Source organism: Meriones unguiculatus, chromosome 14 (assembly GCF_030254825.1).
Source record: "Meriones unguiculatus strain TT.TT164.6M chromosome 14, Bangor_MerUng_6.1, whole genome shotgun sequence".
NCBI classification, from domain to species: Eukaryota; Metazoa; Chordata; class Mammalia; order Rodentia; family Muridae; genus Meriones; species Meriones unguiculatus.
In genome coordinates this window covers 21,392,525-21,417,392 of record NC_083361.1, presented here as the reverse complement: position 1 = coordinate 21,417,392, position 24,868 = coordinate 21,392,525, and the positions used below count along the sequence as shown (strand labels likewise).

The 24,868-nt window shown below is 47.6% G+C and overlaps 1 protein-coding gene across 1 annotated transcript in view; it reads left to right on the top strand.

Annotated features, from left to right (window-relative positions):
- Vps35l (VPS35 endosomal protein sorting factor like) overlaps nucleotides 1–24,868 on the top strand; it is a 102,086-nt gene that overhangs the window by 59,666 nt on the left and 17,552 nt on the right. The window contains exons 23-27 of the mRNA XM_021648788.2: nucleotides 1,194–1,257; nucleotides 4,067–4,165; nucleotides 5,890–5,967; nucleotides 7,184–7,298; nucleotides 21,907–22,046. Coding sequence (XP_021504463.2) covers nucleotides 1,194–1,257; nucleotides 4,067–4,165; nucleotides 5,890–5,967; nucleotides 7,184–7,298; nucleotides 21,907–22,046 — 496 coding nt within the window. The remainder of the gene's footprint in view (nucleotides 1–1,193; nucleotides 1,258–4,066; nucleotides 4,166–5,889; nucleotides 5,968–7,183; nucleotides 7,299–21,906; nucleotides 22,047–24,868) is intronic.

Here is a 24,868-nt window from a genome sequence, read left to right as displayed (position 1 = left end):
TGAACAAAAAAGAAAAAAAAAAAGGCACACAGATATTTATATTTGCCAGGCAGTGTTTGCTCAGGAGAACTGCAGTGGGGAATGATAGCTCTTTGGTGCATCGCCGAAGGACCCAGGTTCCTTCTGTGTTGTTGCTCTGCCACCCCTGAGCCATGCTACCCTTATCTTCCTGCTGGAAGGTCACCTTCCCTCAACCATGTCCACAGCCCAGCCCATGCTGTGCAAGATGGCAGCTTTCTCTGAGGGACATGGAAGAGTCAGACTTTGCCTGCATTCACATTGTCACATCTTCACTGTGAAGGGGCCGGAAAGTGTTGTCTTAAAGAACTAAGAGGCACCAAGTATGATGCTGTTCACCTCTAATCCCAGTCTTCTGGAGGCTCAGGCAGGAGGCCAACCTGGGTCATGTGGTGAGACCCTGTCTGAAATACTGAAAACAGAAAGAACTAAGGGCACTTTGTATATCAAAAGATAACGCCGGAACTCGTTTTCCCTTTTGACAAGCCAAACAAAACCTTTCATTTCTATTTGTTTTTGTTCCCGGAGATTAAACCCAGGCCTTTGCACAGTGCTAGGAAGCCACTCTACTACTGAGCTCAACCATCAACCCCAAATTTTTAAAAACTTTAAAAAATAAACTTTGGGGGCTATTTTTATATGTAATCAAAAGTAGACTTAACAACTGAAAATTTACATTTGTGCTAAAGTTTCTGTCAAGTATAATTGAGGCCTGTTTTCAAATGCGTCCATGAGTAGGGATGGGCAGTCACAAGATAAAGGTGGCAATGGCAGGAAATTGATGCTGAGTGTGTGGGTGTTAGAAAGCTCTTTGATGTCTGGTAGAAATTTTTAAGATTGAGAAGATGCCAGATTTTCTCTGAAAAACAAACTCTGACATTAGAGCTTGCTGCCTGAATTCCAAAAAAAGAGAAAGTTGCCTTCTCTTTTGCTATTGATGAATACGTCTTGGGAACAGCATCTTTAGGGAGAGGAGACATTTGGATTATGTTCCTTTCGGTTAACACTTCTTCGGTTAACACTTCTATCCAAAGATAGGCAGGCAGCCTGTTGGGAGTCTGTGCATGGAGAGATTGCACAGGAACCTCCCTGAAACCGTCAGCCCCCGGTGCTTTTCTCTCCAGACAGCTACCTTTGTTGCCGCCGTGTTAATTATGCACCATTATTGATTCTAGCGCTCTCACCCTTGAGGATGAGAAAAGGATGCTGGCCCATTTGATCAATGGATTTATAAAGATGGTAAGTTTGTGGGAAAGTAGCTTCAGTCCCCCTGGAAACATGATGTAATGCTTGTCCCCTCCTCTGACAGTGGCTCACATTGTGTTCCCCAGTGCTTTTCATTTCTATTGAGATAAGATGGAATTAGAAATTTCTGACACTTGCCAAGACTCCCTCTGGGGCGAAGAGAGCCAGGATAAGCTGACTGTGGGAAAAGCTGAGGGGGAGGGGTAGAACAAGGGTTTGGGTTTATTCGCTCATTCAAAAGCCCCTGAGGAAGTAGCTGGACTTGGGTCTCCTCTGCCACCAAGACCTCCCATCCATGTCATCTTTTGTTTCACCCTCTTTTCCATTGCCTTCTGCCCTGAACAGGCGTACCTCCTGCCCTGTAGCCTAGCTGGTGGGATCCCACAGATTCTGGGAATGGAGCTCTTTGGCTTAACTTACATTCTCATTTCTGCTATCAAATACCTCATGAAAGTGAGGAAAGTAAGCAAGGAAGGGTTTATTGTGGCTCACAGTTTGAGGAGACAGTCCATCACGGTGGGGTCGGTGGAGGTGATGTCACCAAGCTAGGAACCTGACGCCACAAGTTTCTTTGTGTCCACAGTCAGGCTGAGACGGTGTGGGATAGCACACTTTCTTCTTTTTATGTCCTCTGGGACCACAGCCTGAGGAATGGACCGTTTAGGGTGGACCTTTTTTTATCTTTATTTATCCAGTCTGGATAGTCTTTGTTAAACATCCCAGAGGTCGGTTTCCCTGGTGAGTCTCAGCTCAGTAAAGCAGAGGACCCAGGTTCGGTTCTAGCGTTCACATGGCAGCTCATTAACTGTCCGTGACTCCAGTTCCGGAGGATTTGATCCTCTGTAGACACTTAAACCCGAAGTAAAGTTAACGCTCTGAATAACCATCACGACTTGGGGTGCCTGAGGGACTCCTGGTGACCCAAATCATGAAGACCAAGAATAGAGAGGAAGCAGCTGTTACATAGATTGTCAGGTGGCAAAACCTGTCCCTAGGCAGAATGCCGTGCCTATATCGGCATCCATTTTATTGTGTGATGCTGTGTGGCTGTTTGCCTGAAGTGTAGGGGCATAGAATTGCTGCTTTCTTTGGTTTTTAATTTACTTTTTATTTTTTATTTGATGATTTTATACATGTAAATATTGTATTTTGTTCATATCACCCCATTACCCTCCCTCATTCCCCTCCCCTCTCTCTGGACCCTTTCCAAACAAGCCTCTGACTTTCATGACTTTCTTATTTTAATTTTTTGTGAACCACCGAGTTTCATTAGCATCACTTGTGTGCGTGGGTATAGAATTATATGCTAGAATGTGGGCGCGTAACCATGAGAGCTGACCCTCCCTCAGCGGCTGTCCTCTGCCCTGTCTTCTTAGTTTGCACGTATGTGGGTTGGCCGGATGTAAGGCTTCTCCAGGAGCATCTGAGATAGCCTTACTTACCTTCCCAGGCTGTTGCTGGATGATTCCATTTTCTCCCAAGTAGCCTCTTCCTGTCCACTCTTACCTTGCCATCTAGTGGTCTTATATGTCTCAAATGGTGCTATCTTTCACAAGGGTACAATATGGAAGCTCACGGTTTTGGAAAGCCAAGCCTTAGATATCCAGTGACCCTCAGCTGTACTCTGCGTAGTTCTGTTGGTCAGAGTGAGGCACAGGGTCATCTGTGAGGGGGAGGAGGTGAAGAGAGCACACCTGATGGGGCCAAAGTAGACCTCACAATGAGAAGGGTTGCTTCCGTCTTTCATGGAAACATCCTGCCATTTGCTGTCCTGGCCCATTCTGGGGGTTACTGGGGTCTTACTGTGTGGCCCAGGCTGTCCTTGAAGTTCTGGAGTGAAACAGTTCTGCCTCGGAAGCTAGGATTACATGGTGCATATCACAGGCCTGGCTCGGGAGCCCCTGTTTGAATAAAACAGCAGAATCCAAGTTGACTGAGGTAGAAATGCTGAGAAATGGTGAAGTCGCCCACTGGTTCTGTGGGTGCCATCAATTTTGATGAAAATTACAATCAGCCTTTGTGTTCCCCGGTAGAAAATGAACCTGGAGATTTTACCAAGTGCCTCTCCTTCATTCTTGGCTTACACAGCATGCTGATGCGCGGGGGGGGGGGGGGGGGGAGTCGGTTCTTCTTTTTCTGCATTTGTCTGAAGGTCACTGAGTCACAGGGAGCAAGGTAGAGCCTCACACCTACGCACTGTGCAAACTGATCAGAGTAGCAGCCGACTGTCCTACTGTCCAGCTTTTCCTAAAGCCAAGGACAGGGGCGCCCAGGGGTTCTGGTGGAGAAACTTCCTTTGCAGCCCTGGCAGCCACTAGGAGCTACTGAGGTCAGGTCCCGATCAGGAAACAGTGAGGCGTGGCCCGTGTTAGGGAAGGCCTTGTGACAAGCGGCTCCCAGGGACCTAATTTATGTTGGGTGAAAAGGCAACGGCTGACAAACAAAATTCCATGATTTCCTTTCCTTCCCAGTCTGGAAAAATCTATTTTTTGCCCTGTTTTTGTTTTGTGCCTTTGGACTTCGTGTCCTTGTCACAGAGCCGGGCTGCTCATGGGGTATTTCAGTTCTACGTGCGCTGAAGTGACAGGAGACCTTTGTAGTCAGGGTTAAGAGAGTGAGCACGTACATGCATGAACCATCTGTCCATGTGTGTGCGCGCGCGCGTGCGCGTGAGGGGAGAAATCAAATACTTGCGTGCGAGTGTGCATGAATGTGTGGACACGCACACATCCATGTACAAATGTTTGTCTTCTCACTAGCAACAACACTGTGCCTTTCAGCATCTCTGTCTCTCTGATTCTAGGTCTCCTTCGGCCGTGACTTTGAACAGCAGCTCAGCTTTTATGTGGAGTCCAGGTCAATGTTTTGCAACCTGGAACCTGTTCTTGTACAGTTGATCCATGTAAGCATTCTTGTCACGTGTTTGTTCATATTGATTGGTTATCAATATGCCACACACCAGGCTCAATCTGGGAGTGATCTTTTAGTTATTTGAGCCTTGGTCTCATGTAGTCCAGGCTGGCCTCAAATTCACTATGTAGCTGAGGCTGGCTTTGAACCCCTGATCCTGCCTCTACGGCACTCCCTTTTTACCCCTGTCCCTGAGTGCTGGGACTGGCTAGCTTGCAGTCCGTGATTCTTCAAGCACCCTCTTGCTCCTGGGCTGGAAATGTGGTTTCCCAGAGACATTGGATCCACAGCTTTGCTGACGTCTTTGAGTGCTCTTAGTCATTTTTTTTTCTTTTCTACTTTTTAATATTTCATTGATTTATTTTTTTCTTCCTGTTAACTTCCCCCCCCCAAGAAATTTGCATGCTCTCATTTCTGCACAATAGTGATAAGAGAAAAGTGGTCTGCGCCAAGTTCCACTGGTGGGCAGGTAACCTGGAGGCCCCTGTCTAACCAGAGGGTTGCTGCTTTCTAGGGTTATTATTCTGCAGGCTTGGTTATCTCTGAGTCAAAAGAAACAGTGATAGTTCTGTTTCTATTAAACAGCCAACAGCTTGAAAACATCAGTAAAAATAAACTAGTAGTAGTAATAATAATAATAACAATAAGTGTAAACATCGAAAGAAAAACAGCATTTTAATTTTGTTCTTTTAAAAAGAATAATATAGCTACACACTGGGTGGGGGCACAGTGGCAGGGCCTAGTGTCTATGACGCTCTGGGTTCCATCCTTGTATCCAGCAAAAAAGACAGAAGTATGCCGCTTGCATAAATAGTCACTTCCTGTTGAAGTGTGTGCACTTGTCAGCACTGTGCTGCTTGGAATCCTATCACTTACCCCTGCCCTTATTTTCTATTCCTTGCCCCCCCCCCCCCCCCTTGCACAGTACTTGCTTTTATCACCGTAGCTGCTGAAAGGTCCAGTTACGCAAAGTGTGGCTACGAGGAATGTAATTCAGTACAGTATCGAGGCACAAGCTATGTCACACCAGCACTGCCCAGAGTCCACCAACTTCTGTTCCTTAAAGCCTGCCTTTGATTGCAGCACCCTGAGGACACCACAGTATACAGTTTGGGAACCAAAACTTCCATCATTCTTTTCAGTCAGTTTATATCTATAGGAGAAGAACAACACTTTGTATATACTTCTTTCTTCATTAGTATGTTATTTTGCACAAATCATTCTAAGACCTAAATCTAGAGACTTCATCTCTAAAATAGGGGTTGGCCATAATGCCCACCCCATAGGGTTCCAAGGATTGAATGAGCTGAGAAACGTGGTTGTGGTTACTGCTGCTAGGGTCAGCATCACGTGGTTACGTTGTCTACTCTCGGGTTTGGAAGTTTCCCTAAGAGCTTAGAATGTAGAACTTCTTGGAAATGGGGTAAATGAATCCTGGCTAGTCATCAAAGCAGAAAGTGTTCATCTGTTAGGTTCATTGGTAGGTATGTGAGTGCCTTATGTTCTACTGAGTTGGAGGTGTTTGTTCAAGCTACGGCCCAACCTGCCTGTTGATTGCTGTTTCTGTGCCCCGGAGCTGACTGTTGAGTCTTCGTCCATATTTGCTTGTTTCAATTGATATTTGTGGAACCCGCCTCCTAACTTCCAGAAGATGTTAATTTGGGTTGTGATCATTTCATTGCCATTTCTATTTTATTTTTTTCTTCACAAATCTAGAGTGTGAACCGGTTGGCAATGGAAACAAGAAAAGTCATGAAGGGAAACCATTCCAGAAAGACGGCTGCATTTGTGCGGGTATGTTTTGAAAATAAGGGCCCCAGACTTGGAGCTGCTGAGTTTGCACATTGCTAAAATCCAGTTTCCAGGGAAAGCTAAGTGTTCCATGATAAGGGTGGTGTTGATTTTCCAGGTTTGTTTTTCTCTAGGAATTGGTGGATTAATCAACTTCTGTGTTGTTTTCAAAATCAATGTCCTAGAAACCTAAATTTCAAGAAAAAGAAAAAAAATTAATTATAAATCACACATCTTAGTCTCTAAGTTGAAAACATTCTAAAATCTGAAACTTGCTGTGGTGCCATAGATGGAGAGCACCAAACTGTAACTGTGTTTCATGTGTAAAGTTATTGAAAATGCTTGAGCTGCGTGTATGAAGCACACAGGGAACCTGACTGAATTCTGTGCTTAGACTTGGGGTCCCCTCTGCAGGATATCTCACTAAGTATTATATATACAAATACTCCAAAATCCAAAATGCTTTGAGACCAGAAACTCCTTGGATAAGAGATGCTATCCCTACCGTGTTCTGAGGAGGCTGAGCTGCATTTGTATCTCTTGTGTGCCAGCTACATTCCTTTGAATCTTTTCTAATACATTAATATAAAATTTTCTCTAGCAAGATCATTTTCCTATAATATCCTCAAGCCTGTAACCATTATGGTTTTTGCTCTTGGTCTGGGTTATATCCATGTCAAAGTTATATCCAAATGTCAGCCTCTTGAGTTGATGTTCGAATCACTGTTAGCAGCGGTGTCCTCATCTTTTAAATGAAACCGCGCCCAGTGAAAGGGAAGTGTCCACGTGTGCCCCTTTACCTCTTGCCTCTATCTTTAATGTCAACCACTATCAGATATTTTAGCCTCCCCAGCTAAAATTAACTCTTTAATAGCTCCATATTTCTGAGCAATTGGTTTCTCCTTTGCCCACACAGAGATTTTATCTCTCTATAAGTGTGGTGAGGATGAAGAGTTCTTCCATCTCTCTCTTTCCCTCCCTCCTCCTTCCCCAACTTCCTAGAGCTCATCAGAACTGGGATTGATGGGGGCTGTCTGTGTGTTTGTCTCTGTGTGAGTATGTGTGTGTCTGGGTTTGTGTGTGGGCGTCTCTGTGTATGTGCATGAGTGTCTCTGAGCTGCGGGGAACAGAGCGAGTAAGTGTTGCATGTCTCCTTGGAAACACATGCTGGGTGAACATGAGCATATCAGTTAACCATCTCCATCTCCTTTCTCTCTAGGCCTGTGTTGCCTACTGCTTCATCACCATCCCCTCCCTGGTGGGGATCTTCACCCGCCTCAACCTGTACCTGCATTCTGGTCAGGTTGCCTTGGCCAACCAGTGCCTTTCCCAAGGTAAGCCTCTCTCTCTATCCCTGGTGCTCTCCTGCAACTGAGAAAGTCTGACTCAACCACACACATCCCTGCACGCATGTACTGAGCCGTGCCTGTCAGGAGGAAAGAGCACAACGGCCAGTGAACATTTTAAAATGCTTCTCTAGTTGAAAGCTCGGGAGTCAGGCAACACTGAGACAGTTGGAGGAACGCAGATAGTTTTCTATCCTGACCTTCTCCAGGCAATTCCAGGCCAGGTCAGGCAGCCAAACATCCTGGGCTAGGATGCCTAGAGAGCCTGAGAATTTGGGGTTGCGTGGCCACGGCAGGTTCAGGGTTGGTTTTGTTTCTACTTCTTCATGTGTTTGAACACGAGATACGTGGAAGTGGAATCCAATCTTTGGAGAAGAAATGCCCTGCTGTTGAGGTGACAACCCCACTCTCGCTGTGTAGCTCACCTGAGAAGCTGCTTCTGAGCGTTGGAAGGGTGTTGTGGTGGTGAGACAGGGCAGGGAGGGGCGAGGCTCAGCTCTGGTGACTGTGCATGGATGAGAACAGCACCAGGGCGTTTGGACTCCAGGCTTCTGGGCCTGCACCCTGACTTTAAGCCACGGCTGGGCACGGCAATGTGGTGTCTGCTTCTCGTTTAAAAATTCATCTGATGATTTTTGCTTGAGTCTAAATGCAGTTGAACTGAACTTTAAAAGCCCATCACTGACGCTCTGAAAGCCACAGAGAGCAGTTACTGGCCAAATAAATAATGCAGCCAGTTATTGAGAAGGAAAGAGATAAATCTGAAGCTCATGGGTGCTGGCTGCTTTTGTTAGTGTCTGCAAACATCCATCTCAGCTGGTTCTAAAGTGTCACCTCCCCCTCGTTCATTCTCTGGCTTGCCTTCATCCTACCTGGATTATATCTCCATTTTCCAGTTGTGCCTCTGCCAGGGCTGAGTCCAGGGTCTTGAAACGCCCTGCAGGCCATTTCAGGAAGCCAGAAAAGGCTTAGCTCCATCTGTTTGTGCACAAGAGCCCCCACACGTAGATAGGGTCATGCTGGCACTGACTGCAAATATTCCTCCCTGTCACCCTGGAGTACTGAGCAATCACAAAAGGCTTGCACATCAGTGCTCTCCACTTGAAGATGGCCCTTCTTTGAGCACCCACTCCAGATAACTTCTTGTCCTTGTTTGTCAGTGGCTCAAAAGAGGACATGGAAAGAGAAGAGAGAAGGGACACTCAGCCTTTGATGGAGTGAGGGGGTCTGTGCAAAGGCCTGGGGGAGTGGGGTTGATTACCTGACGTGTTGTGCCACCAGCAAGGTGTGCTGAAGCCCTCATTGATGGTGGCTTTCAAGTCTCCAGGATACAGTGGGTCTGCCTCTAGTTCTGCCACTTAGGGAAATAGATGATCTTGGGCAAGTTGGCCTTTTGCTTCAGTTTATCCATGTACAAAGCAGAGGTGATGGCAGGGTTATATTGCAGCTGAGAATAAGTGAAGTCATAAGTGACGTCAATAGGTGGACCATGGCATAGGCAGTGGCAGCTTTAGCATCTTCACATAGCTGTCTGGACAACCACAGTGTAACGTGGCATTGGGAGCTAACTGTAACATGGACGTTACTGTGCTTTGGAGTATTGAGGGCCAAACTCATTCTCCCTGGCTGGCTGCCTCTTTCTCTCTTCCTCTCCCTTTCTTCCCTCTTCTTCCCCCCCCCCCCCCCGTCTGCCTCCTTCTCTGTGTCAGGCCCTCTCTGTCTCAACAATCAAGCTATGTAGCCCTGCGCTGGCTGGCCTCAAACTCATGATCCTCCCACCTCAGCCTCCAAAGTGCTGGGATTATAGGCGTGTGCTTCCACACCCGACCCCTCACAGGCAGACCCTTGAGTCTGTGGGAAAGCCAGCATTTATTTCAAGATTAAATGGCTGAACCGGGCTTCAAATCAGAGAACGTGCAGTTCACTGCAACAGAGTGAGAAAGCAAGAGAGGCCCAGGGCAGCGAGCAGAGCCGGTTTGCTGTCATCTCTAGTGACAGTGCGTCTCTTCCTCTCAGGGCTCTCTGCCTTCCTCAAGTTTTAGTTCTATTTTTAAATTGTCCTTCGTTCTTGAGACGTTCATACAAGTATACCACGAAACATGACCCTGTCAACCCTGTTTTCTTGCCCTCCAACCCCTCTATAATAGTCCCTCTCCCAGCTTCATGTCTTTGTTTCTGATAGCTTTAGTGGGTCCAGTTAGTGCTGTCCCCGTGTGCCTGGGTGGGGGGCACCACTGGAGTGTGGGAAACCTACCTCGTCCTGTCTAGAAGACAGCATTTCACAGTTCTCCTCCAATATTTTTTTTTAACTTTGTATATTTTAAATCTAGTATCCTTGACCTTTTTAATCTTTATGAATTTTATTAGTTTTTTGAGAATTTGGTGCAGTATATTTTAATTGTAGCCACACCCCTCACCCAGTACTTCCCAGATCCACCCCCTCCCAGCTAACTTGATGCACTCTTGTCTCTTTTCTTATTAAACCTGTCAGGTCTAATTTGTCCTGCCATATACTGTTGGGTTGTGGCCATCAATGAGCGTGCTTGACATGCCGTATTCCCATGACACTCCTCCCAAGGCTCAGAGATCACTGTGGAAAAGAGGTCAGAGTGTAAGTCAGAAGTGATGGATGATACAAGGAGAGTGTTTTCCACACACGACAAGACAGGTATCCACATGAAGTCATAGTATATGGGACAGTATCACAACACCTGCCTGCATGTGCCCAAGCCAGGCAAGAGCTCAACATAGAGAAGTGAGGCACGTGTGAAGTCCCACCCCTACCCAGGGAGCTGTTGGCAACTGATAGCTGCTGGGAGAAGAAAAGCCAGCTTTCTTCCATTTTCCTACCTCCTTTTCATCAATGTCCCCGAGCCTTGGTAGGGGTGAGGTACTGATGTAGGTGTTCCATTTAGGACTGAGCGCTCAGTCTCTTACCCTCAGCACTCTGACCAGTTCTGCATCTCTGCTTTGACGGCCGCTCCCTTCAAGAAGGGAGCTTCTCTGACTACAGCTGTCAGTAGCCTGGATCTACGGGTATAAGCATGAATATTTATGAGGCAACTTGACAGCATAACAGGTTGGGAAGATAATAAGGGCAGGCTCCAGCCATGGACTTTTGACCACAAATGCTAAAAAGTGTGGGTATGGCAGACGGTTGGTGGGTGTGTAAACCAGTGCAGTTACTTGGGAAATCAGTCTTGTAGGGGTCTCAAAAAACTAGAACTAGAACCGCCAAGTGACCGAGCAGTACTACTTGGGCTGTGTAGCCTGCTATAAAGATACCTGCACATCCATGTTCAGTGAGGCCTTGTGCTGCAGCTCTGACTGAATGGAAAGAGAGAGTATAGCAGGTGGGATAACGAAAACCCACTAGCCAGTAAACGAAATTCAAAATACAACATTTTGAAAAGAAGAATTCCAATGGAGTCACCTTGTTTGGGTGGACAATACTGCGCTCAGATTTGTGTCATTTAATGAAAGTCACCGTGCCAGGCATGGGATACATCCTCCCTTGGAGTTACTGTTCAGGGAGGCCCCCAAGGTTTCTAAAATAACGGGTTCTTGCCATTGCCCTTGCTTACCCATCCTAACTTCACGGGAAGACTTTGTTGCTGAAGGTACTACACGCTTTGACTGGAGAGTACAGAGAGACTGATCTCAGATTGATTCAGAGATCTTCGCTGGCTAGCTTCCAGAATGCCAGACAGTTCTGTGTAGGCTCCCATAGGAGGAAAGATCTCAGGGGTCTTACCTTCCACTGGACTGTGCACGCTGCAGTACTGATTTGCCAAGAAACATGTACCCACTGGCGCAATAGTGGCGTGACTGTTATGGCGGACTCCAGGGCCTGCTCCACACAAGGGAATGCCATGCTTGGTTCTATAATTTTGGTCTTTTTCTTTTTCCTCAAAAATTTGCATTACGTTTGTTCTTTGACAACTTTATAGATGTATTCTGTTTTCTCTAACCTCACCATCTCTCATCTCCTTTTTTTTGTTTGTTTGTTTGTTTTTAGTTTTTTTGAGACAGGGTTTCTCTGCGTAGCCTTGGCTGTCCTAGACTCACTTTGTAGACCAGGCTGGCCTTGAACTCACAGAGACCTGCTTGCCTCTACCTCCCAGAGTTCTGGGCATAGGTGTGTGCCACCATGCCCTTCTTTTAAGTTTTGCTCATTTCAATGCGCTTTTTAAAAGTTTTGGTGCTCATTTATATGTTTTTTTCCCTCTGGAAAGCTTCGCTCAGCCCCTCACCCACCCCAGACAGACAAACGTGAGGCCAGCTCATCTTTAAGGCATTCCTTTGACCTCTCACCTTTTCTTCATTGCTTCCTCACAGTTGTTATTAACTAGCAAATAGGTCATTGCTTCCCAGCTGGTTTCCTGTTTCCTCAAGCTCATCAAGCCCAGAGGCCTTACTTTCAGCTTGCTGTGATAGCAGGGCTCTTGGATCCAAGCCATTTGTGTTCTGTAGGTGTTTCACAGAGGAGTGGCAACTGCATGATAACAATAATTGATAATCCTATTTGAATTTTTCTCTTCTTTAAGAGCAAGGTCTTCGAATCCCAGGCTGGCCTTATACTCACTTTGTAACTGAGGATGACCTTGAACTTCTGATCCTCTAGCCTTCCCAGTTATGAGAATTATAGGCATAGGTCACCACCGTTCCTGTGGTGCTGGGATTGAGCCCCAGGCTTTGTGTATTCCTGGAAATTGCTCTACCAACAGAACCATATTCCCAGCCTCAATTTGTAATAGTAGCAATGGAAGAACCAGGCATAATCATAGTTCAAGGCCAGCCTGGTCTACAGAATATTCCCCCCCCCACCCCCCATTGAGAAACAGACAGTGACGACAAATGACAGCAAACCTCTCACTCAGAGTGAGGATGTAAGTAGTAGGCATTGGTGTCTGTGAGGAAGAGCGCCCCACTGAAGCCTTCTACAAGTGTATTAGTTTTATATTTATAGTGAAAGAGAGCACAGTAAGTCCTAGCATGCACTTAGACCTAAGGACACATTGGTTGAAGCTGCTGTGCGGGTCAGCATGAGGAGCCTGGGAAGCACGGAGCAGGCACTGCTGCAGGGCCACTGTTGGGAGCAGGTGGCATCTGCACTCTGTGACAGGTGGTAGCTGAGGACGCAGGGAGCCACGGCAGTAGGTGGGAAGAGGGCTTTTGTACTTCCCCTTTCTAGAAGGGGAGAAGCAGCTTTTGAAGGAGAGAACTGCTTCCCATCACTCTCCAGGCTCTCAGCATCTGTGTAGAGGACCACAGTTGTAGCTCTTAGCATCTAGTATGGTGGATGTGACTGTGTCCCCCAACCTGAGGCCTCTTGGTGAGTTATTATGGCTGGAACCATTCACAGAGGGCCATGGCGTGAAGCCTGCATTCACGTCTGAGCAGACAGGACCCTTCTGCCTTGGGGAGTGTGGCGACGAGGGATGAATGACAGTGACTGTTGGATCCTCAAGAAAGGGGCACAAATGAGTCTCTCAACTCCAGCCATGGCCTCCTTCCTCCTGCTAGCACTTCTTGCTCATTTTTTTAAATATGCAAAACATTGTACCAGAGACGAGGATGTGCGTAGAGTTCCCGTGTTAGTGAGGGAGAGCCAGTCTCTCGACTGTTAGCTCATCGGGCAGTGTGTGAAAAATGTCTTTCAGCGTGCACACGCAGCGACTTCTAGAGGAGAAAGGAATGAGTCATCTTAGAAGAGCCAAAAAGCCTCAGAAAACAGATGGCATTGAGAACCTGGGAGGGAGGGGTGGTCTGGATGCCTACAGCGCACACCAGAGCACATCCGAGAACTGGAGTGATGGCCTCGAGGAGAGAAGCAGGCCAGTCCGAGGGGTGAGGAGATGGAGGTTAGTAGATTGATTGAAGCCTTACCATGGAGGGTGCTGAACCCCCAGCAAACAGCTCGTTTTGTTCTGTATGTCTTACTAGCTGGGTTGCTTGTCTTCATTTAATAGGTGAAGAGAGGAAGCCTTGTGGTTTGCCTATGGCATCGTGCCATGGGGCCTCAGCTAACATGGGGCCTGTAAAACACTGTGCCATTAAGGGTAGTCCCTTCATGTAAGCACACACTTTGCATCCAAATCCAAGATGCATATGGTTCTAAATAGCTGTTTTCATAGATTGGCCATTTAATACACTTATAAAAGAATCTTCGTATGGTATATGCATATTTTGTGTGCATAGATCTGTGTGTGAGTGCAGATGCATACATGCCGTGGCACATGTGGAGGTCAGAGGACATTCTTGTTTTGAAACAGGGTCTTTTGCCAACCTAACACAGGAGCATGCTTCTGTGCCCGGCTTTGTGTGGGTGCCAGGGAAATGAAGTCAGGTCCTCACTCTGCAAAACACTTTGCTCAAGGAGTCATTCCCCCAGGCCCCTTTGGTTTTTGCTGTTGTCTGTTTTTTGTTTGGATTGATTTTTTGAGTCAGTTTCAAGTAAACTAGGCTGGTCTCAAACTTTGCTCTACAGCCAAAGATGACCTTGAACTCCAGACCCTCCTGCCTCATCTTCCAAGTGCTGAGGTTGCACGCATGAGCTGCCATACAGTGGCTCCAAAAACATATGTAAAAAGCGACGAATCAGAATTAAGAAAAGGGGGCTACTGAATCCCTAGTGCTAAGGGAAAAGTAGGCATGCTATTCACAGACAGAATGCACAGCCCCCTGAGCGCCTTGCAGGAAGGGCAGAGAGTCACTACCCCAGCCCTGTCCCACAAATATGACGTAACTTGTAAGCTGAGCAAGCCCGGCTCAGGGCAGAGCCCTAAGCACTCTGAAATGAGAGGGGGAGAGCAGATACACACCCTGGAACTTTGGTTGGTGCTGATGAAATTGGAAATAATTTATACGTCTCCAGTGGACCGTCGCATTAAATATTGATGTCCAATGTGAACGGAAAGGGCATGCTGCCGAATCCATGTGGCCAAGTCAAGGTTGTATTGAGCTGTCACTGGTAACAATTAAGCCAGAACGAATGTGCCACTTAATTGTCCCTAGGTGTTTGTACTTCTGTAAATCTTGCTCTGTTTTGGCATCATTGAAATAGTGGCCCTCGTGTCCTCAAACTTAACTGCTTTAAGAACAGCTCCTGTCGCAGAAGCACAGGTTGGCAGTAACGGGATTAAACCTCGGTGGCCAGCTGGCCTGTGGACCCTGTGGCTTTGCCAAAGTCCTCTCCATAGCTTGGTTACAACACATCAAGTTTTCAGGATCTGGCGCACACCCGCGTGAATGTATGTGCATGGGTGCACACGCTTGTGTACGTGAGTGTGTGTACATGTACCTATGTGTAAACCTGCACGTGGAATCCCTGATATCAGGCGTTGTTCCTTCAGAGCCACCCCCTTATTTCTTTGAGGTAAGATCTCACTAGCCTGGAACTCACTGATTCTGTTAAACTGGGTGCAGGGAGTGGCAGGATCCTCCTGTCTTTGCCTCTCCAGCACCAGGGCTACAAGTGACTGTCGCCATACCAGGCCCTTTCTCTGGGTGCTGGGATCTACCTTAGGTCCTCATGCGTGTGCAACAGGCCCAGTGCTGACTGAGCATCTCCCACGCCAAGGTCTGTGCTGATTCTGTGTTTTGTTTGCTACCTTCCATTGTGTTGATGCTGCCATCGTACCTGAGCCCAGAAAGAGATGGAAAATACTGGAGACTGCTAGAGACTGCAGTGGCTGTGGACCTTGGGAAAAGGAATTATTTTCATAGTCTAGCCCTTTCTTTCTTTCTTTCTTTCTTTCTTTCTTTCTTTCTTTCTTTCTTTCCTTCCTTCCTTCCTTCCTTCCTTCCTTCCTTCCTTCTTCCTTCTTCCTTCTTCCTTCTTCCTTTCTTCCTTTTTCTGAGACAGGCTTTCTCTGTTTTATCTCTGGCTGTCCTGGATCTCATTCTGTAAACCAGGCTGGCGTCGAACTCAGAGATCCATCTGCCTCTGCCTCCCAAGTGCTAGCATTAAACTTGTGCACCGCCACCACCTGGCATCCTAGCCCTTCTTTAATAGATTGCCTTCCAAGGGTAGGGGTCTTCAACCCCTTGGTCCTATCAAGCTGTGATGTCATCATTCCTTGAAATCTTTGTACTGGGCTGCTTTTCCAGCTGGGCTAGCCAGGAGGACAGCTGATGGCTTGAAGGTCTAAGTGAGGAAGGAAGGGGTGAGTTGCCTGAGTTTGAACTCAGAATTTGTGAGGCTGACAGTGGTAAAGTCTTCCCGTAGCCCTGGCCTAAGGCTCTATGCGAGAGCACGCAGCAGCTAAAGGTCGGCTGGGGTAGCACTTCTCCCTCGCCTCTCATAACTCATGCACTGAAGCATGGCCTCACCAGCAACAGCAAGGGCAATGAACCTGCTCCCATCACAGTCTGAATTTATGTTACTGTGTCTGGAAGGTGTTGGGGGGAGGGGTGTACATGGATCCTGTTGAAAACATAAGCAGTCTGTGGTTTTTAATCTGGATGGTGTTTGCTAGAAAAGTGTTCAGAGTGCTCATCTGGGAAAAGTCTAGCAATAGGACTTTAAGGCTATAACTCAGTGGTCACGGTTTGTGCATTGCGTGCCTGAGGTCCTAGGTTCAGTCCTCAGCATGGCCAATCAATCAATCAACCAATCAATAAATAAGAAGGAAAAGATTCCTGTAATAAATGAATAATAAGAAGGAAAAGATTCCCTAATATCTCTGTATCCCCTTACCCCCTTCTCCCAAACCCTGAAGCTCTCTGACAGTTATCCCATCTCTTAGAACACTGGTTCTTAACCTGTGGGTCTCAACCCCTTTTTTTGGGGGGGGTACATATCAGATATCAGATATGGGATATCAGATATCCTACATATCAGATATTTACATTACAATACATAAGAGTAGCAAAATTACAGTTAAGAAGTAGCAAGCGTTTTGTTTTTTCAAGACGGTGTTTCTCTGGGTACCTTGGCTGTTCTGGAGCTCACTCTGAAAACCAGGCTGGTCTCGAACTCAAAGAGTTCCTGCCTCTGCTAGGATTAAGGGTGTGCACCACCACTGTCCAACAAAATAATTTTATGTTTGGGCTCACCACAACATGAGGAACTGCATGAGAAAGGTTGAGAACCACTGTCTTAGAACTTGGAATCCCGTTGTTGAGATAGACAGATTTAGGGGAGGGACTCCTTGAACAGACACACTCCAGGAAGGCCACTGCATTACCTACTAAAGCCAGGAGGGGCCCTCAAGCACCAAGTGAAACCTCCTCAAGTCTTGAGACAGACTCAGGAGGTCTCAGCTAGTCTCAGGCACGCAAGCTCTGCTCCGTAGTGCAGATAGTGCAGACCAGGATCTTGCTCAGTTCCCATAGAGTGTGATGCACTTGGCTGTTCTTCCCCAACCCAAGACCTGGGATGGCCTCTCCTAGGACAGCAGGGACCCAGGATAATTGGTCTCAGAGACAGGTTCTCACGTGTCACAGTCCAGCCTTGAACTCACCACCTAGCTGAGGGCATACTGGGGAGGGAAGCATGAGATGGGAGGTGGGGAATTGTAGCAGCAGCAAGCGTCTGAAGACTGACTGTGATCCCGGTGCTGCGCTAAGGTGCAGGCCGTACGCTAAGGTGCCTTCCATGTTTTCCCTTTTTGGGGGGAGTTGGGGTAGGGACCTAGGGTCTTGTGTGTCCCTAATTGACCTCATACTTGGTATGTAGCCCAAGGTGAACTTCTGATCACCTATGTCCACCTCCTGACTGCTAGAATTACAGGCATGTGCCACCATGCCAGTTTTAGGCAGTGCTGGGGATTGAACCTACAGCTTCCTGCATGCTAGGTAAACACTCCTTTAACTGAGCCACAGCCCAGTCCCAAGACAGCATTCTTTATGAATGAGAATCCAATGCCTCCTCTTACTTGTTCATCTTTTCTTTCTTAAAAACACATGCAATCTGTTATCACATTATCTTCTGTGGCTTTTAATAGCTACAAAATAAAGTGCTGTATAGTATGAACATTAACTGGGTGCAGTGACTCACACCTGAGCTCCCACATACTCTGGGGGCTGAGACAGGAGGAGGACTCTACTTAGCCTGGAAGTTTGGATACAGTCTCATCAACATAGGGAAGACTTCCACCTGGTAGAAGTTGAAATGTTACAGGTTTTTTTGTTGTTGTTTTGAGAGGAAATACGATGTTGACAGGATCCTTGAAACTGGTCTGAGGAAAACCTGTTTTCACTTGCAGACATTTTTTTTTTAACTGAGTTCTGTTTACTAAGCTGCCGCTGAGAAGTCTCCCAGACATTTTTTTGTATGGGGTGTGCCTTCTGGGAAAGGAGTAAGAATTTGCCTTGGAACCATGTGTGCCTAGCCCTTAAATAACTGTGAGTTCCTCCTTTAGATAGGAGCTGGGTGGGGTGAGGGAGAGAAGCCAAGGGACAGAGCTGCTGCCACTCGAGTGGGGTATAATAATAGGTACATTCTCTCGGCCCCTTGGTAATAAACACACAAGTAGAAAAATATAAATGGTCCTCCCAGCCACTTGGAGCAGAATTTTATTTCCCATTGTGAAGCGCTCTGCTTGTGTGATCTTCAGGACCCTTCTCCAGGGCAGCAGTGACACCAGGCACGGGGACAGTGGGCTTCTGTGCAGGAGACAGCCAGCCATGGTGGAGTCCGGGCACCTGCCTCTGTGGGAGGGCTGGGAAGCCCTGTAATGTCAGGGCTATTTTTGGTTCTTTCTGTCTTTTCTGTTGTGGTCAAGTATACATAACATAAAACTTAACTTTAAATAATTGGACTAGATTTTCTTATATACTTAAGTTTTTCTTTATTTTTGAAAATTTCATACATGTATACAAATGGAGTATAATATTTAATGCTTCTATTTCTCTCCTCCAGCTCTTCCCTTTCCCCATAATCTGATCTCCCTTCCAAGTTCATGTATTTGTCTGTCTGTCTGTCTATCTGTCTGTCTGTCTGTCTGTGGCCCCCTGAGTCTAGTCAGTGGTGCACATGTGTACATGGATGTGGGGCTTCTCCCTGGAGCACGAGGAACCTCTCCCAGCAGCTATCAACTGCCAATAGCTTCTCAGTAAAGCGCAGGGCCTAGAGATTCTCTGTCCCAGCTATGCTGGGATCTTGACCGTCTTGGTCTTAGGAAGGTCTCGTATAGGTAACACAGCTGCACAAATGTTCAGTGTGACAGCCATGTCACGTCCAAAGGACAGGGTCTCAGAGCACCTTTTCCCAGCCTCTGGCTCTTACATTCTTTCTGCCTCCTCTTCCAAGATGTTGCCTGAGCTTTGGTGGGAGGGGGAAGGAGGAGGGTGGTCAATCTAGATGTCTCATTTAGGCTCAGCACTCACGTCAGCACTCTGCCCAGCTATGCATCTCTCCACTGCAAAACAGAAGCTTCTCTGACTGGATAAACAAGGCCTTTGGGCATAAAGTAGGTATAAGGGGGTTTGACAGCATAATCCTTCAACAAAATACCAACAGCCATTCTACTATGGGGCCTATGACCTCCCCCACCATGGGCTTTTGGCCAGGATTACAGTACCAGGCATGAAATTCCTTCCTGTGCAACAAGCCTCAAATCCTATTTTATTTTATGCATTTTTATTGTGTATGTGTTTGCAGTGTGTGTGTGTGTTTGTGTGTGCCACAGTGTGTGTGTGGAGGTCAGATGCTAACCCTTGAGTGTTGTTCTCTCTCTCCACCTTGATATGAATTTCAGGAATGGTGCTCAGGACGTCAGGCTTACACAGCAAGTGTCTTCACACACGGAGCCACCTATGTTTAATATTTTGAACGTACATTGCAGTGATGTTAAGCATATCACAGTGCTGTACAATAACATCAGGGCCTGAGGCAGGTGTTTCTAGAGTCTTGGCATTTTATTCAAGAAGGAAATGAGGGAGACTGAGTTTTCTGTAAGGGTGAGGCCCCGGGTGGGTTGACCACCCTCCTGTGAAGGCCACATATCCAAGAGTACATGGGCAGGCCAAACTGTACTCTATGGGGGAAAAAAGACACAAAGCTGGGTAGGTAGGGAAAGGGAGATGGGTCTAGGAGAAGTTGAGGGAGGGGTGAATACGCTCAAAGTGCTCTATATGAAATTCTCAGAAACACTAATAAAAATGAGAAGAAAAGATGGCTGCAGATTCCAAAGCAGCAGGAGCACTGTCTAAAGTGATAGTGCAGATTGGAACAGGATACACGGTCTAGATTGACAGGGAGCTGCACAAGCGAAGTAGTCAGTGACCCAGGCTATTTATAGGGTTCAAGAGGAGGAGGAGTTTGGTTGCTAAGGAGCATAGTTTGAGTGGTTCTCTGTTTTGATTGACAGATTGTTAAATAACCATTCTAACCATTCTTCCTTGCACATATCCCTTCCCACCCACAATGCACCTGACTTTAATCATTTGCATACCCACTTATACATAGGCAAAGGCCGTTAAGTGGGATTTCCCCTGAGAGTTCACTTTGAGGATACGGTTCTCCTAATGCAAGCTTAGAACTACCTCAGGCCTTCCTTACTCTGCCACCTGGACATAGCCAGAGTAAGATTGGAAAATCCTGCCCTAAGTCCTAAAGGGGAGGAGAAACTTACTGCATTGTCAGAGTAAGGTGGGGGCCGCACCTGGCTGCTGCTAGGTGCGTCCTTTGGAGAGAGATGTGAGTACTGCAGATTAGGGCCCTGGGCTGCCAGGCGAATTAATAGAAGAGGGTTTGGTTTGTGCACAGGCAAAACCAAGTGGAGTCCCCAAGAGCTAACTAAGCTGGTCCCTCCTGTGCTTGCCTGCCTCAGCACGTAGGTGCTGAGAGAAGTAATGCGCTGTAAACCTTAGACATGCCACCCTAGGAGGAGGGCGGACAGGACCTGCCTTTCTCTATAGGGAGCGCCTCCCTTTTTTCTAGCCCCAAATTACCTCTGTCCTCAACACGATTGAGGCCAGCTGCTTTCTTCATTCTCGACCAAGGCACCCAACGGGCTCCTGTGCAGTAGTGCTAGTTAGCTCATAGGTCCCTTAGCCGCTCCTATTGACGTCGGCTCTTGCTCTTCCTCTCCCCCCTGTGTGTTCCCAGTGTTCACCTGAGTGCCCTGTGCTGCTGCTGCTGCTGCTGCTTAGTAACTGATTAGGGGTGTGGGAGCCAGCCTGGCGGGGAAGCGTCCAGAGCTCAGCGCACCTCACAGGACGCTCCACAGTGAGGCCCTCCATGGTGGGTTACGTCTCCGTGGGGAAGGAAGATAAGTTAGCTGCCCCCTCAAGCTCAGGCACATGGCTTTCTTGCCAAGCGCCGCCCTTTGTTCCTTGGAAGCCAACATCTGCAGTCAAGCCGGCCCCTCGGGCATGCAGTTGGGTTCCTGCTTTAACCCGGGGTTCTGCACCCTTCTGTGGCATTCTTGCATGTCATTTCTGGTGGAAAGTGACCTGGTCCATGAACATGTTTGATGTTCCTGAGCAGCGGAAGGGTTTATTTCTCAGGCCAGTGCTTTGCCTTGAGGCTTTTTCTCAATACTTTGGCATCTACAGAGAAGTTCCTCCCTACCGTCCCCAGTGCTCCAGCCCTCCCGCTCTCTCCTTTCCTTTTAACTTCCTCCCATTTTTGGAAGTCTGCTTGTTTTACAGATTATTTCATATCTCTTTTTAAGTATCTTTATTTTTCAAATAAATCTCTGGAAATGTTACCAGCTTAGAACTCTTTAGAGCTCCGTGTGTGTGCGTGCATGTGTGTGTGCTTGCGTGTGCGAGTATGCATGCGTGCTTGTACGTACACACATGTATAGGTGTAGGTGTGCATTCATTCCTTCATTCTACTCCGTGCTGGCTTGTTTTGCTAGCATAATATTTCTGTGCAGCCCAACTGCCCCGGATCTCAGAGTCCAGCTTTACCCTCTTGAGTATGGGATTTCAGGTTAGCGCCACAGCACCTATCCTCCCGCCTCACCCTTATTTCCCATGTTCACCAGGACCTTGGCGACAGCCCCTCCCTTATCTGTGGGTATAAGGACTCATTGACCCCACCTAGGTCCTAGCTCAGGTGACTGTATGGGTGTATATGTGTGTGCTGTGCACATGTTCATGTTAGTATATGCACATGTGTGTATACCTACTTTGGAGTGTGTGTGCGGAGGCCAGAGGCTGATGTCGGGTATGTTCCTTCATCACTCCACCTTGTTTTGAGACGGGTCTTTCGCTGTAACTGGAGCTCATTGATTGGCTAGTCTGGCTAGCTGTCAGGCCCCAGGCCTCCTCTTTCCCCTCCCTGGTGCTGGAATTACAGGTGCACCCGGCTGCACTCCACTTTTGTGGAGGTATGGGGCATCCAAACTCAAGCCCTCGTGTTCCTGCAGCAGGCACTTCATGGGCTCAGCCGTCTCCTCAGTCTCTTTTCTAGACTGTCTATAAAAGTCTCCCCTCTGTTTTAGCTCTTCAGTCTAAGGCTGGTTAGCTACAGTTTTTCCTGGTTGCCATAGTAACAGCATCACCTTTCTCTATGGTGGTTTGAAGAACCTTCTGTTGGGCTCACTGGCTAAGCAGAACCTTCAGGGTTGCCTGACCCCCGGAAGGCTAAGGTCTTCCCGAACTTCTCAGAATTCTCATCCCGACTTTTCTTTTCCAGCTGATGCCTTTTTCAAAGCCGCCATCAGCCTCGTTCCAGAAGTCCCAAAGATGATAAGCATTGATGGGAAGCTGCGGCCGTCGGAGCCCTTCCTCCTGGAGTTCCTGTGCAATTTCTTCTCTACCTTATTGATCGTGCCGGTATGTTCCCAGCAGCCCTGGGGGGGGGGCTTTACTCACCCTGCCTTAGTATCCTGAGGCCTGAAAGGCTCTGTTGACTGGCCCTGTCATTGTCAGTGTGGGCTGCTATGACAGAGTGCCTGAAACTGAATCGCTTCAGGAGTAAATGTGTGTTTCTCACAGCTCAGAGGCTGAGAATCTGAGGTCAGGGGCCAGTGTGGCTCTGCCGAGGGTGCTGTTGGGGACATGGACGGCCCTCTTCTTGAAACATGATCACATGGCAGAAAGTGAACGCCAGGGTTGCTGTTGGTCCCTTTGGGCAACTGGTCTTCTGGAGCCTAATTATTACATCCTTTAGGGCCCACCTCTAAAGACCAATGAGACAGGGTTCCCTGGAGCAGTAGTTCTCACCTGCCTAATGCCGTGACCCTTTAATACAGTTCCTCACATTGTAGAGACCCCAACCATAAAAGTATTTTCATTGCTGCTTCATAGCTGTAATTTTGCTACTGTTGTGAACCCTAATATAAAAATCTGTGTTTTCTGCTGGCCTTAGGTGACCCCTGAAAAAAGGTCATTTGGCTTCCCAAAGGTGTCACGTCTCTCACGTTGAGAACCACTGCTTTAGAGGACCAGGCCCAATAAAATGGACATGTACCACAAGGGCATTTAATTATTAGTAGGGCTTGCACATGTGGGTGTCCTGGAGAGGCTAAGAACCTAGTGGCTGCTCAGCCCACAAGGCTGGATTCCTCAGATGTCCCCAGTCTGCCACTAAAGGACTCAAAGATTCCTTAGTCTACACTGGAAGGCTGAGGAAGCTGAGCTCTGCGGTGGAAGGATGGCAGCAGCAAGGTAGATGCACTGATAGCAGGGACTAAGGGCAGGCAGGCAAAAGAGACACTGCTTCTCCCTAGCTCTGTCTACCTGGGGGAGGTGCTTCATCTCCGTTACTCTTCCCAGGAAATGCTCTCACAGTTCAGGCATGTCTTTTGTCTTTTTTTTTTTTTCAAGGCAGGGTTTCTCTGTGTAGTCTTGGCTGTCCTGAAACTTGTTTTGTAGACCAGGCTGGCCTTCAGCTCAGAGATCCTCCTACCTCTGTCCCCTGAGTGCTGGGATTAAAGACGTGTACCATCACCACCCAGCCCTTAATATTTTATTTTGTGTATGTGAGTGTTTGCCAGCATGTACCTGTGCACCACTTCTATGCTTGGTTGTCTACAGAGCCCAGAAAAAGGTACCAAATTCCCTGGAACGGAAATCATAGTCAGCTATGAGCCACCATATAGGGCTGAAAACTGAACTTGGGACCATCTGAAAAAGTAGCCAGTGCTCTTAACTGCTGAGCCAGCTCTCTCTTCCCAACCAGGTGTGTCTTTTAGCTGATTCAAGGTCCAGTAAGTTCACAACAAAGGTTAAACCGTCACAGCATCTAGCTGGGATCAGGGTTTCAGCCTGTGGAGGGGTGTGGCGGGGTGGGGCACTAACAATCAGTGCCCTGTAGTATCTGCACCGCCAAGTCAAGGGCTTGGTGACCTTGGACCGTGAGAATGGTCCAGCCCATGGTGAGAATGAGAGCCAGCCCTGCCTCCTCTTGGCTCTGCAGGTTTGGCAGTTACCCGTGTGTTGTCCTGTCCATAAGATGAGGATGGTCTTTGTGCCAGCTCCTGGTATTCTGTGAGGACTTAGTGAGGGCACAGAATATAACTACATAGTGAAGCTCTTGGAAGGCAGGATTCTTTGGAACAGTAAACTGTAGGCACTGGGCTTCTTGTGGCCATGAGAGATGAGCAGTCATTCTTGGGCTAGAAGAAACTGGGCCACTTTAGGGGATCCTGCAATAGGAATTCCTGAAGGCTTCCCATAGCTGGGGTTCTCACTTGGTCTTTCACTTGGAGCCCACCTGCTTCCTGACATGAGTTTGGATCAAAATGACACCTCTGTCTTCCCAAGTATCTGGGTACCTTTACCTTTCACCTGATTGTGAGCCACATGCAGGGGGCCTCAGTGGTCATGGCAGTAGCTGGGGCTTTGTCGCCAAGAGACGTGAACAGGTCTTCTGTTATTACAGTTCAGGTGCAAAGGCTATTTTTTTTTCGTTTCTTTTTTGTTCTCTCCTCTCTCCTTTCCTCCCTATTCTTTTTCCCTTCCCTTCCCATTTGTCTCATCCCATATTTTGTGATCAGTCATTTGGTTTTGGTTTGTTTTTATTTTCTTTTTATCTGAGAGTCCTACTGTGAAGGAACTCAAGATTCTCTTACTGCGGTCCTCCCCTGCAGCATGCTTTTTACTGCAGTCCTCTTCTCCCCCCTCCCCCCCCAAAGGCTGTGGTTACAGACATGCAGCATGCTGGCTTACTGCAGTCCTCCGCCAAGACACGCAGCAGCCCCATCTTGCTTCAGGGTTCTAATAGTCTCCCTTCCCTAAAGAGCATCGTGATACCTCTCGCCACAAAGAATCCATACATAGGTTTTCACAAAAACAGTGGAAAATGTTTCCCTGAAGCCTTGGGTATCTTATTTGCTGATTTGTAAGTAACAGTCCCAGGAATCCGTAGGCTTCACATGGCCGCCACAGGAAGGCAACACAAAATAGGACCAGCCAGTTGGTGGGGTGGCATTTCCCTGCATTTTCAGCATGGGGCTGTGGGGGCGGGGGGGGGGACCAGGGCAGGAGGATTTGAGTGTCAGGAGACCCGAGACCCTGTCTCAAAACCCCTGGAAAAAGAAAAACAAAAAAAAAAAACTGCAAACCAAATATCAAAACAGTACTCCCAAAACCCTTCCTTGCAATGGGTGGTTCAGGAGGGGGCGTTCCCAGGACCAGACCTGGAGAAATGTCAT